Consider the following 14,676-nt stretch of genomic DNA (forward strand, 5'->3'; position numbering starts at 1 on the left):
TAAATTAAATGCTCCATACCTTAGGGAGAAATAAAAGGTAGGTCCAGTAGGAATGTTTGACGAGATGCAAATTTATGGTTAAAGTGATAGACTGAGGAGACTTTTGATTAGGATAACAGTGACAACGTTAAGGGCTTCAAGGAGAGAAGTCAAAATAAAATAATTATGAATAATAAAGGCAGAATAAAATATGCTGACACCACAAGACTGATGAAAGGTCTAGTATCTGAACTGTTAACTATTTATTTTTCCATTGAAGTTGCTTGACCTGATGAGTATTTTCAGCACCTTCTGTTGTTATTACTATAGTGCTGGGTTGGCATTATTGGCAAAGATAGATTTTGAAGCACATATGTCTTTCCATTTAATCAGTTTATCCCCTTCTGTTAAAATTATCCTCATTATTTCATTTCATATGGAAACTAACATTTTAATCTATATCCTCAAGTCCAGGGCATTAATATATGTCAAAATATCAAATAACAAGGTCTTTCATAGAAGCCGTATCGAATACAATTCTAGCCATATAAAACAATAGTAGGTGAAATGGCCAAACGCTTTATCAAAGAAACAGGTTTGAAAGAGTGGCTTCATAAGAGATTGAGAGGTAGATATTTGGAAGGTTTTTCTGAAGGAAACAAAGAGCTAAAGGGATTGGCATTTGAAGGGAAAGCAGCGAATAGTGATGAAAATTGGGAATGTCAGGGTTTTCTGAAGATTGAATGGCTGAAGAGGTAGAGTGCAGCAAGGAAACAAACAGCAGATCCGTAAGGTGAGCAAATGTTGAATGTAGTGATATAGAGCTGGAGATGGTCGAAGTGAGGCTGCTCAGAATTTGAAAGTGAAGATATTATAAACTGAATGAACTCCCCAAACTATCCCCTTTAAAAAGGAAGATAAAATTCTACTTGTCTTGTCAGTCATATTTAAGTGGTCTTTGTTCCCAGATTGATTACAAAACAGAGTGTCTTTTGATTTTCAAAACTTGCGATTAGAGGCTTGAAAAAACTTCCCTTGACCAACACCCTTGAAAGAACAGAAACAGGCACTGCGCCCTTTCACAGGATCACAAAAGACACATGATTTCTGAGTTCCCAGATCAAGGGCTTCCGATTTCGCAACAGATAAATCTGATGATACCGTTCCATGTTATTCTTGGCCCCAAGTATGCAACACATAGGTCCAAGTTTCCCACTGCAGTTCATATCGTTTTCTTTCCTAGGAAAACAAACGTGAACACAATGCTTACAGGTTCAAAACCAGATGTCCATTCGTTTCACATTCCTCTCTTTCTCGTTGCATGTTATCAAATCTCTGATAACGTCAGCAGCTCAGGCGAGGTCAGAAATAACTTTATGGATGCAAGAACAAAGTATTGAATGAAGGGCTCGGATAAAATTTGTATTTTTCTCCAGCTATATTGTAACGCCAGTGAAAACAACATTGCCTACAGTGCTGGTCTCCAAACTAAGCACGGTGTTTTAACTGATAAGATTGGTATATAATGGAAAGATTGAATGAGACGCATGCTCAATAATAAAGTGCATGAATATATTGCCGGGTGCATTATGTTACAAAATAGATTGATTAAAGACACTTGTAGTTAAGGAATCTGTTGAATTCAAGGGTGCTGGTCAAGGTTGTTTTGGCTGAAACAGCATTCAAGGCCATTATTTCATCTTGAAAAATGGAAAAAAAAGGAAAATAGGAAAATTGAAATAAATTATACTTAAATATCAGGAGAGGAGGGCTTAAGATTGTTTACTAACAATAGGTAGTTTAGATGTTTTGCACAGGATACAGGACTTGATACATGATAGATAGCCTATTTGCACAAAGTAAGATCCTGCAAACAGCATTGAGATAATAACCAGGCTCACCTATGCCTCTATGCTCCTTGTTGGTCAACTTGACTTCTGTGCTGGGGCTTTGAAAAAGGTCAAGTCAGCGGCATGCAGAAGGCTAGATGCAAGCACATTTGACCTTACACAGGGTTGTCCATGTATATCGCCGTATGCTATAAATACCTGTTGAAAACTGTCCCGCACATGGGTTTGATCTTCAGGATGGCAAAAGTCTACGATATCCTTTCCCAGAAGCTCCTGACGAGAAATAAAAAAGTCATGCACTTAAGTAACAGAACAGCTTATTATTCCCAACAACAATTCTTGCAGGAGGTGGCTGTGTTGTAATCCAGCATATTTCCTGATTCTAATTTTAATCATGACAGATTAGAACTGATATATATACTTAAATAAATAGAAATCCAAGGGAATGAAAACAACTGAAGGGTTCCAACCCAAACGTCATCTATCCATGTCCTCCAGAGATGCTGTCTTGTGTTTTACTCTTAATGAAGACAACAAATTACCTTGAATGTTTTTTTCTATCCATCTGTGTTTCTATAAATGACTTTGCTACCCTTATCTCTTTGTAGGTGTAAGATTCCCATCTTCCTTTCCCCCTTTCTCTGTATGCCCAACATACTTCAACTTGTATCAACTTTAGCTGTGAATTGCAAGCTACAGTTAGATTAGTCAGAAGGCCTTGGTAGTTTTCACACAAAAACAGTGGCATTGCTGCTGGAACTACACACAAACTAAAATAGACCAGGATAACACAACCTGGTATAACAACACGTCAAGGTCTAATCAGGTAAGTCTGGACCCACCATCATCATTACCATAGTCATTTATCAATCAACATACGATTACTACTTTCAAAGACAAAATCAGCAAAGCTTTGATTAGATTTTCAAAATCTAAATAACTTACAGAAACTGGCACCGACTGGATGCCACTCATAAAGGAGATCTCAAGTAGTTAGATATATAACCAAGTGGAGTCCATCTGGTCCTTTGTACTATTTAAAACCAGCCAGAAGTCTTTCATCAGATCTAAAATTATCATACACTGTCTGCATCTGCTGAAAATTTCAGCGATGACTTTTGGAATGAAAAATGTCCCACCATATTCTGGATCAAATTAAACTGGGGAACTCCTTTGGTTGGTCAACTATTAACTCAGATTCATTGTCAATTACTAGAGTGCTGGACAGCTTCCAAAGTTCACACTTTGCTTCAGTTCAAACAACTAGGCTGTGCAGAATTAAACATTTGGTCTGGAGACTATTTATGATTTTGAGCAGGATTAATTCCATAATGTAAAATCTATGCTTAGTCACCATTTGGACATTGGAAAATCAACACATGTACAGATGGCAACTGCATCTATGGTATATTTGGGCAGTGATTCCTAGAATGCAATGAATATGGCGTTATGTAGAGAGCATACAAAAACTGTTGTGGAGCATCACCATACCCAAGCAACACGTTATTATCAAAGTGAGAACATTAATGTGTTAACTGTCAGAAAGAAGCAGACTTGCTCTCCAGAAGTGCCGCTTTTGGAACTAGACATTGGCGGCATAGTGCTGCAGCTGTCTCACCAGGGCCCTGTACAAATGCAGTAGGACTTATTTTGCTCCTAAACTCAAATTCACTGCCTGCTGTACCTGCATGCTTACTTTCAGTGACTGATGTACAAGCACTCCCAGGTCTTGTTGCACCTCCCCTTCCCCTTTCCTTCCACCTACATTCCTTCCTCCAGCTTCACAATTCACAACATTTATATCCTTATCTCACACCTTAAGTCTTATAATCTCTGGCCTTTGTCCAACCATCTGCCTATCCAAAACCCTCATCACCTGTATCCACCAAACATTTGCCAGGCCTTCGTCTGTCCCTCCTCTCTTCCAGCTCTCATCCTCCAACACCACAATCAGTCTGAAGAAGGCATCCCTGGCCTGAAAAGTCACCTACCCATGTTCTCCAGAGAAGCTGCATGACCTGCATCCTTGTTCTTTGTTTCGACACCGTATTAAATTGCATGTAAGTCACGTCTATCACTCTGCCTTCAATAATTGTCTAATATAACTCCTTAAAAAACTTCAGATTTATGATGTGGGATGTGTCTTGCAGACTTGTCCTAATCAGTACCTGCCTTTCCAAATGAACAAAAATCTTGTCCCTTAGAATCTTCTCCAATAAATTCCCTACCACTGATGTAAACTCATCGGCCTGTACCTACCTGGCTTATGACCATTGCCCTTTTCAAACAAGGAGATAACAAAGATGCACAAATCTCTGTCAGGGCCTCAAAAATCTCCTCCCTTTCTTCCTTAGCATCGTGGGATAGATTATGTCAGGACGTTAACGTGTGACACTATCTCTTACACTTCCTACCACTCTAAAATGACTGGTTAGAACGCAACAAAAGCTTTTCACTGTACCTTGGTACACATGACAATCAACCGCATTTCCTTGATTGCAATAATATCATACCATTTGCTGATCTATCCTCTCAGCTCGGGGCAACTGATCTGTGAGGCTCCTGACATTACAGTAAATGTAGTTAAATTTACTAGCCCTCTCATGCTTCCCATCAGTCTCCATCTGCTCTGCTCACTAGGCTTGCTTTTTCTATTTTCTGCACATGGGTCAGCCTCCCTGCCAGCTGCACTATTATTCTGGGTCCCACCTACCTGCTTCACTGGTTGAAACCCTCCCAACCAACTTCCCTGCAATGCAACATGTCCTCTTTGTACAGGTCACCCCTATCCCAGAAGCGACTCCAATTATCCAAAAACCTGAAAACCTGAAGCACTCCTCCATCCACACCTGCTTTTTAACATTCATCTGCCCTATTTTTGTATTACTGATGTATGTCACAGAATTCTGTGAATAAATTGCAGCCATGATTATGTTCCCCACTGACTGCTACAAAACGGCATCTGGGTGTGGGTGTGGCTTTTGTATACGGTCTTTAATGCTGGACTCTGACTGTAAACTGCCTATGTAATTAGCCGTTGAGTGTGTGCATACATCCTCAACCCTAAAGAGCACTAAAATATGATGAATAATGTAAAATCAGGCAAAAATAATTATAAACAAAGTTAAATAAATGTAGGATTCATTTCAGAGAGAGTATTTTTCTTAAAAGGAAAAAGATAGTCCAATGTAGAATTGGTCAGAATATTTATTTTACCTTAAACTAGTTAATTTCATTGAACATTCTCAACAATTTAAAGAAAGTGTTTAAGGAATAGATTACTGATCTCGCAAATACACACTAAGTCTGGAGATCGCAGATGATCAGGAGATTACAACACTCCAGGAAACCTCTGTGGTTGAAATTTTCTTAAACTGGTAAAAAAAACAGTTTTTTACAGTTCTTATTGGCCATTGACTAAAATCAGACAACAATCAGTGCATATATTTTAGAATTATAGAATCACACAGCACAAACAGGCCCTTCAGCCTAAGTGGTTATAAAGCACCTATCTGCACCAGTCTGAAGAAGGGTCTCGACTCAAAGCGTTACCGATCCGTGTTCTCCAAAGATGCTGACTAACCTGCTGAGTTACTCCAGCACTTTGTGTTCTTCTGTGCACTAATCCTACACTCGTGCCAATTTACTCTCTCCACATTCCCATCAACTATCCCCAAATTATACCACTCATCTCAGCTATGGGTATTTCACATGTCTTTGGGATGTGGAAGGAAACCAGGACATCCAGAGGAAACACCTGCAGTCGGGGGGGACATGCAAATTCAACACAAACAGTATTTATGGTCAAAACTGAATCTACAAACTGTGCCACAGGGGTGAAGACATTTCTTAAGCAAAAGACGATCCCTTGCCATGTGTAGATGGATGGGAATTAGCTGTTAGGAGTAGGATAAGCCTGTCAGTGCTTCCTTTAAACTGACACGTTGACATTTGCTTGGTCTGAACGTATTTGGTTGACAGACAAGATTACCACAGCCCACAGCACTTTCATGATTTACAACCATCAGCAAAGCCATAAAAACCATGTAACTGGCTCTGTATTCAGACCATTCTTCTCTAATGCTGCCTCCATCCTATATAAATGAATATTTGCCCTCCTCAATATCTTGCTGCAGTGCTAATACTGTACTTCAGTACTGTTCAGAGTTGTTGAGATCAGGATAAATTTCAGACTTTAAAGCTATGGAAAAGAACATTAATCAACAATGAGATATTTGTAAAAGACATGAGCAGAGGAACTAACCTGTGGTTGATAGCCAATGACAGTGATGCATCTGTGATCCACAAACGTGAAGAGTCCATCGGAATTATGTCTGGACAAGAACTCTGTGGGGATGGCGTGGCCATTCATATCCATGCACACCGGTGAACTGGTGACCTGAGAAAGATTGTATCAGAATTAAAAGAAATGGAGTTGCAATCCTGCATTCAAAGTGTGTTCATTTACCTCTCACGTTTTAAGCAAAAATTCAGTTGGGCAGACTGTCTCATTTTCAATAGAAAAGGCGAGGCCTTGCTTTGTTAGACCGCAAAACACTAATGAGAATTGAGCTGTCATCAGGTGAGATCTTCATAAAAAAGATTGAATTTTACAGTATCTTTATATGATAGCTAAATTAATACTTCAAAAAAGGCAGAAATCCAAGCTTAGCTTCGTGAAGTACTTGCCTAAACTTTTCCCCTTCCTTACACTACTGTGTGGAGGGAAAGTGATTCAGAAAACAGTGGGTTGTTCTTTTGTACAAATTGCACTCTAAGTGGGCATATTTTCATTGCCTCACAATTATCTGCTAAGATAGAAATATAGGAAATAGAAATATAGCCGTTCAAATCACCTCGCTTGATAAGATCGTAGCTCATCAGCTTCCTAACTGTCTTCCTGTCTTGTTGCTGCAGCCTTAATACAATCGGATTTGCAGAAACGAGGTAAATAGAAGTAAAGCCGTCAAGATCAGTAGAAGCAGTAAAAAAGATATTTATGTGAAAATAAAATCAAGATAATCTATTCCTTTGACACTTTAATAGGCTGATGTATCTATACTATTGAAAACATTACAGAATACATGTTTTTGCCATTTGAACAACTGAGTCCAAGTGTACGTTGTTTTGAATACTTTCTTATGACACATGCAAACAATACCAATGATTGTGAGAATCTTATTATTTGCAGGTTAGCTCACAATCTGTTCTATTAACATCTATCATGCTTGAAAACAGCCATCTATGGATGTCAATCCCTCTGTACTTCATTCACTTTCCGTCTCTCTCCACTTTGATAATAATCCACCTGCTGGCTTTGCAGGCTGGATGTGGCTGCAACTGGTAGAATACCCCAGGCATCAATCAGTACTTGGACCTCAATTATTTAGGATTTATCGCAATGAGCTGGAGAAGGGGGTAGAGTGTAAGATATCCAAGTCAATGATATTAAAACAGGTGGGAAGTCTGCTGCCCATGTCCTTATTAGTGGAAGAGGTCACAGATTTGGGCAGTGCTATTGGAGTATCCTAGATGAGCTGCAAGAGTGCATTTTGTAGAGAATACACCAAGCAACAGTGTGCCAGTGGAAAGGGGAATTAATATATAGAGTGGCTGATCAGGTGCCAATACAACACTTGTTCTGACCTGGATGTGTCAAGAAAATTAGTATTTTTGGAGTTGCGCTCATCCAGGCAAGTGGAGTGTTTCATCAGACTTCTCACACGTCTTTATTTTGGAATGAAGGTGAGATACCCAGCCTCTGATCTTCTCTTGCAGCCACAAACTTTGTGGCTGGTTCAGTTGAGTATCCACTCATGATGACCCCTCAGGATGTTCATGGTATGGATGTTGATGTTGATAGGCAACAGTACTGCAAGGGTGTCTCTAACTTGCCATCGGGAAGAGGGTACAGGAGCTTGAAATCAGGAACATCCAGGTTCTGGAACAGCTTCTTCCCAACAGCCATCAGGCTAAAGCACCTTGATGCCACAGTTGGGCAAATATGATGTTGATGTCATTTCATCTCACACTGAAATTGCACTCTTTGGTTTATATTTTGACCAATGTTATGAAGAAGTTTGGAACTATGCATTACAGCAAAACCAGAACTGGGCATTGATAAGTTTGTTCCGCATGTCCAAGTGCCATTTCTTAGTTATATTTTACATTATTCTGCTTACAATTGAAAGTTGACCGATTGAACATTACTTAGCCTTGTAGGATTGATCCTAATATTTGTGAATGAGCATACTTTGGAAATCTTCCAATGTTGGATAGATGCCAATGTTGTAGCTAAACTGCAGCATCTTGGCAAAAGGCACGGTAAGCTCTGCAATGCAAGTCTCAGTACTAAAGCCGCTTTGTGATCTGGTATTCCACAAATTACAGTGCACCATTTAGGGAGCCCCAAAATGGCCATAACCACAGACTGCTGAAAATAGAGTGCCCGCAACCTAATTACCCTTCATTATAATTCACACAACTGTGTGGAATTTTATTCTGAACAATGCTATTCATAGAATATTAGAGTTCACTTATGGGATATGGGAAAGATTGGCAAACTCAACATTTATTGGCCATCCCTTATTCACATTAGGAAGATTGATGGTTACTTGTTTTTTCAAACTGTTGCAATATATGAGGTCAATGTCTTTTTTATACATGTTGGGTGGAGTAAACAATTTGGCCCAATAGTAAGAAGCCAATTTTCACATCCAAAAATATAGCAAAAACAATGATTTCATAGTTCCATTAGCCTTGATTTTCTCTTGTAGATCTGAACTGAATAATGGTTCAGTTAAGTTAAATGCATCCTTTTTCAGTCTATCAATATTCTCACAAGGGTGTTTGCTGGTGTTATTGGGAAGTATTTGAACCAGAATGACGGTGTTATAGGAATAACCTGAGTGGGGAAACTGAAGTAGAGGAAAACCTAGCAAACCCGAGGATTGGAAGCAATTTAGAATTCAGCAAAAGTGGCCCAATGGATTAGAGGCAAAATAGAATATGAGTAAGCTTGTAGAGAACATAAAAAGTAGCTAAAATTGTTTCTACAGATAATGTGAAGAGAAAAAAACATTAGTGAAGACAAATGTAGCTCTCATACGGATAGAAAATTGGATTTTTAATGGGGTACAAAGAAACAGCAGACCAATTAATTACACATTTTGATTCTGTCTTCACAAAGTAAGATACAATTAACCTCCCAAGATTGTTGGAGAACAAAGGGTCTAGTGAGAGGGAAAAGCTAATTGAAATCAGCATTAGTAGGGAAATGGCGTTAGTAAAATTGAAGGTATTAGAGATAGATTCTTTAGTCTGTGAAACGGTTCCGAAGCTGTCGGGACAGAAGACGTGTTTACACTGAGCGGTGGACTGGCTTGCAATGCGAATAGGGCTGTTGAGCCAAAACCAAAAAGGCCTAAGGCAGGCAACGCCATTGTAGTGGGAGACTCCATTGTGAGAGGTACGGACAGGGGTTTCTGCGGCAACAGACGGGATGCGAGGATGGTGTGCTGCCTTCCTGGTGCCAGGATCCAGGATGTCACGGACAGAGTGCAGAAAATCCTCAAGGGCGAAGGTGAACATCCGGAAGTGGTAGTGCATGTCGGCACAAACGATGTCGGAAAGAAGGGGATGAATATTCTGCAGCGCGACTTTAGAGAGCTCGGAAAAATGCTGAAAAGCAGGACCTCCAGGGTTGTTATCTCCGGTTTGCTTCCAGTTCCTCGTGCTGGCGAGAGCAGGAACAGGGAGATACGGGACCTGAATGTGTGGCTGAGGAACTGGTGCACGGGGCAGGGATTTAGATTCTTAGATCACTGGGATCTGTTTTGGGGTAACGGGGAACTGTACAAAAGGGACGGATTGCATCTTAACAGGTGTGGGACCAGCATTCTGGCAGGCAGGTTTACCACTGCTACACGGGTGGTTTTAAACTGAATAAGGGGGGTGGGGTGTCGAATGGGATAGTGGAGGATGGAGTTAAAGAGAAAGGGTTTCTTAAATGTGTGAGCGTAGAGACAGAGGGGTGTAAAATGAGGGTAGAAGCAATAGGTAGCAAGGTGAAAAGTAAAAGTGGCAGGCCGGCAAATCCAGGGCAAAAATCAAAAAGGGCCACTTTTCAGAATAATAGTATAAGGGGTAAGAGTGTTGTAAAAACAAGCCTGAAGGCTTTGTGTCTCAATGCAAGGAGCATTCGTAATAAGGTGGATGAGTTGAATGTGCAGATAGCTATTAATGACTATGATATAGTTGGGATCACGGAGACATGGCTCCAGGGTGACCAAGGCTGGGAGCTGAACATCCAGGGATATTCAATATTCAGGAGGGATAGAGAGAAAGGAAAAGGAGGTGGGGTATTTGCTGGTTAGAGAGCAGATTAACACAATAGAAAGGAAGGACATTAGCTTTGAGGATGTGGAATCGATATGGGTAGAGCTGCGAAACACTGGGGCAGAAAACGCTAGTGGGAGTTGTGTACAGGCCACCTAACAGTAGTAGTGGAGTTGGGGATGGCATCAAACAGGAAATTAGAAATGCGTGCAACAAAGGTAAAACAGTTATAATGGGTGACTTCAACCTACATATAGATTGGGTGAATCAAATTGGCATGGGTGCTGAGGAAGAGGATTTCTTGGAATGTATGCGGGATAATTTTCTAAACCAACATGTAGAGGAACCAACGAGAGAGCAGGCTATTCTAGACTGGGTATTGAGTAATGAGGAAGGGTTAGTTAGCAGTCTAGTTGTGCGTGGCCCCTTGGGCAAGAGTGACCATAATATGGTTGAGTTCTTCATTAGGATGGAGAGTGACATCGTTAATTCAGAAACAAGGGTCCTGAACTTAAAGAAAGGTAACTTTGAGGGTATGAGACGTGAATTGGCCAAGATAGACTGGCGATTGATTCTTAATGGGTTGACGGTGGATATGCAATGGAAGGCATTTAAAGACTGCATGGATGAACTACAACAATTGTTCATCCCAGTTTGGCACAAAAATAAATCAGGGAAGGTAGTGCATCCGTGGATAACAAGGGAAATCAGGGATAGTATCAAAACAAAAGATGAAGCGTACAAATTAGCCAGAAAAAGCAGCCTACCAGAGGACTGGGAGAAATTCAGAGACCAGCAGAGGAGGACAAAGGGCTTAATTAGGAAAGGGAAAATAGATTATGAAAGAAAACTGGCTGGGAACATAAAAACTGACTGCAAACGCTTTTATAGATATGTGAAGAGAAAAAGATTAGTTAAAACAAATGTAGGTCCCTTGCAGTCAGAAACAGGTGAATTGATCATGGGGAATAAGGACATGGCAGACCAAATGAATAACTACTTTGGTTCTCTCTTCACTAAGGAAGACATAACTAATCTGCCGGAAATAGCAGGGAACCGGGTGTCAAATGAGATGGAGGAACTGACTGAAATCCAGGTTAGCCGGGAAGTGGTGTTAGGTAAATTGAATGGATTAAAGGCCGATAAATCCCCAGGGCCAGATAGGCTGCATCCCAGAGTACTTAAGGAAGTAGCCCCAGAAATAGTGGATGCATTAGTGATAATTTTTCAAAACTCTTTAGATTCTGGAGTAGTTCCTGAGGATTGGAGGGTAGCTAATGTAACACCACTTTTTAAAAAGGGAGGGAGAGAGAAAACGGGGAATTACAGACCAGTTAGTCTAACGTCGGGACGACAGATGGCACAATGGGCTAAGTGTTCGGCTGGCGACCGGAAGGTAGCCGGTTCGAATCCCGCTTGGAGTGCATACTGTCGTTGTGTCCTTGGGCAAGACACTTCACCCACCTTTGCCTGTGTGTGAATGTGTGTGAGTGATTGGTGGTGGTCGGAGATTAGCAGCCACGCTTCCGTCAGTCTGCCCCAGGGCAGCTGTGGCTACAGGAGTAGCTCACCACCACCGAGTGTGACTGAGGAGTGAATGAATAATGCGATGTAAAGCGCCTTGAGTATTCTAGAAAGGCGCTATATAAATCCCATCCATTATTATTATTATTAACGTCGGTAGTGAGGAAACTGCTAGAATCAGTTATTAAAGATGGGATAGCAGCACATTTGGAAAGTGGTGAAATCATTGGACAAAGTCAGCATGGATTTATGAAGGGTAAATCATGTCTGACGAATCTTATAGAATTTTTCGAGGATGTAACTAGTAGAGTGGATAAGGGAGAACCAGTGGATGTGTGATATCTGGACTTTCAGAAGGCTTTCGACAAGGTCCCACATAAGAGATTAGTATACAAACTTAAAACACACGGTATTGGGGGTTCAGTATTGATGTGGATAGAGAACTGGCTGGCAGACAGGAAGCAAAGAGTAGGAGTAAACGGGTCCTTTTCACAATGGCAGGCAGTGACTAGTGGGGTACCGCAAGACTCAGTTCTGGGACCCCAGCTATTTACGATATATATTAATGATTTGGACGAGGGAATTGAATGCAACATCTCCAAGTTTGCGGATGACACGAAGCTGGGGGGCAGTGTTAGCTGTGAGGAGGATGCTAGGAGGCTGCAAGGTGACTTGGATAGGCTGGGTGAGTGGGCAAATGCATGGCAGATGCAGTATAATGTGGATAAATGTGAGGTTATCCACTTTGGTGGCAAAAACAGGAAAGTAGGTTATTATCTGAATGGTGGCCGATTAGGAAAGGGGGAGATGCAACGAGACCTGGGTGTCATGGTACACCAGTCATTAAAAGTAGGCATGCAGGTGCAGCAGGCAGTGAAGAAGGTGAATGGTATGTTAGCATTCATAGCAAAAGGATTTGAGTATAGGAGCAGGGAGGTTCTACTGCAGTTGTACAGGGTCTTGGTGAGACCACACCTGGAGTATTGCGTACAGTTTTGGTCTCCTAATCTGAGGAAAGACATTCTTGCCATAGAGGAAGTACAGAGAAGGTTCACCAGACTGATTCCTGGGATGTCAGGACTTTCATATGAAGAAAGACTGGATAGACTTGGTTTGTACTCGCTAGAATTTAGAAGATTGAGGGGGACTTACAAAATTCTTAAGGGGATGGACAGGCTAGATGCAGGAAGATTGTTCCCGATGTTGGGGAAGTCCAGAACAAGGGGTCACAGTTTAAGGATAAGGGGGAAATCTTTTAGGACCGAGATGAGGAAAACTTTTTTCACACAGAGAGTGGTGAATCTCTGGAATTCTCTCCCGCAGAAGGTAGTTGAGGCCAGTTAATTGGCCATGTTTAAGAGGGAGTTAGATGTGGCTCTTGTGGCTAAAAGGATCAGGGGGTATGGAGAGAAGGCAGGTACAGGATACTGAGTTGGATGATCAGCCATGATCATATTGAATGGCGGTGCAGGCTCGAAGGGCCGAATGGCCTACTCCTGCACCTATTTTCTATGTTTCTATGTTTCTATGATTGGAGGGTAGCTAATGCAGCCATAATATATTAAAAAAGGGGTTAGAGATAAATAATGTGGTTAGCCTGACAGTGATGGCGGGGATAATAGTGGAGTCCATTGTAAAAGATATACCAGAACATGGTGAAGAATGACAGGATTGGACATGGTCAACATGTATTTGTGAAAGGATAATCATACTTAATATATCTATTAGAATTTTGTGAGGAAGAAACTAGCAGAATAGATGAGAAAGAACCAGAGAATCGGCATTTTGGATTTTTGGAATTCTTGTGGTAAGGCACATGGTAAAGATTAGTCTGCAAAATTATGGGACATCCTCATGCTCCTATTTACTATTTCTATTTAAGCTTCTACGCAATGCGTTATAAATTTAGAAACATTTCCAGAAAAGCAGCAGCATGGCAACAATTTTCTTTTGCAACATCATTTTTTTCCCCTAATGTCAGTATCATTGTCTAGAAATGTAACTGCACATTGTTTTTTAGTGACATAAAACTAAGAGAAGTCATAGAGAGATACAACACAGAAACAGGCCCTCTGAGTCTTATCAACCATCGACAATGCATTTGGAGTAATCCTACATTAATTCCATTTTTAATTCTCCGCACACTATTAGCTGGGTTCAGTTGCTACCACTAGATCACTAATTTTAGAGCGGTAATTAACCCACCAACCTGATCACCTTTGGGATGTGGGAGGAGGCCCATGCAGTCACTGGGAGAATGTGCAAACTCCACAGAGACAGTACCCAAGGTCAGGATTGAATCCAGGTCTCTGGTGCTGTAAGGTAAATGCTCCATCAACTGCTCCACTGTGCCTCCTCACCACCTTTTATCCATGCCACTCCATGGAACCCGTTACCTCCCGAAGTTCAGTTCCTTAAAATGTTGGAAATATTCAGCAGGCCATCTCTGGAAGGAAAAAGAGCTAACATTTGCCCCTCCAACAGATGCTGCCTGCCCTGCTGAGTATCTCTAGCATTTTCTGTCATTATTTCAGATTTCCAGCAGCAGCAGACTTCTGTATTTCAACTATCCATTACTGCTGGGCCCCAAAGCGACAGGGTCCCAAAGCCAATGTCACCACCTTCCATCCATGAGTGCCCACATCCCATCCTTTCCCACTAATCACTGCTGGGTTCCTATATCCTCCTACCCTATCCCATCTGAATACCTATTGTTGTTGGGCTCCCATGACCACTACCTCATCCCATCCTATCCTTTACTATCCATCAGTGCTGGGGTCCAATGTCTTCTTCCACCTTGCTCCAGTTTTCAGCCCAAATGCCTCAGTAGGAGATGCCTCAGTCTGGTCTCGACCCAAAACGTCACCCATTCCTTCTCTCCAGAGATGCTGCCTGTCCGGCTGAGTTACTCCAGTATTTTGTGTCTGCCTCAGTAGCGACTGTCTCTGTGGTGTTTTCACATTTTCCCAATCAATCTGTAGGCTTT

At 41.3% G+C, this 14,676-nt stretch overlaps 1 protein-coding gene across 4 annotated transcripts in view; it reads right to left on the bottom strand.

The window, feature by feature from the left end:
- Positions 1-14,676, bottom strand: part of arnt2 (aryl hydrocarbon receptor nuclear translocator 2) — a 143,590-nt gene that overhangs the window by 66,836 nt on the left and 62,078 nt on the right. For all 4 annotated transcript variants that reach the window (XM_033050488.1, XM_033050487.1, XM_033050490.1 and 1 more), the window contains 2 exons: positions 6,094-6,228; positions 2,028-2,102 (listed from right to left, as the gene is read on the bottom strand). In XM_033050488.1, coding sequence (XP_032906379.1) covers positions 2,028-2,102; positions 6,094-6,228 — 210 coding nt within the window. The remainder of the gene's footprint in view (positions 1-2,027; positions 2,103-6,093; positions 6,229-14,676) is intronic.

The sequence above is a fragment of the Amblyraja radiata genome, chromosome 34 (genome assembly GCF_010909765.2).
Source record: "Amblyraja radiata isolate CabotCenter1 chromosome 34, sAmbRad1.1.pri, whole genome shotgun sequence".
NCBI classification, from domain to species: Eukaryota; Metazoa; Chordata; class Chondrichthyes; order Rajiformes; family Rajidae; genus Amblyraja; species Amblyraja radiata.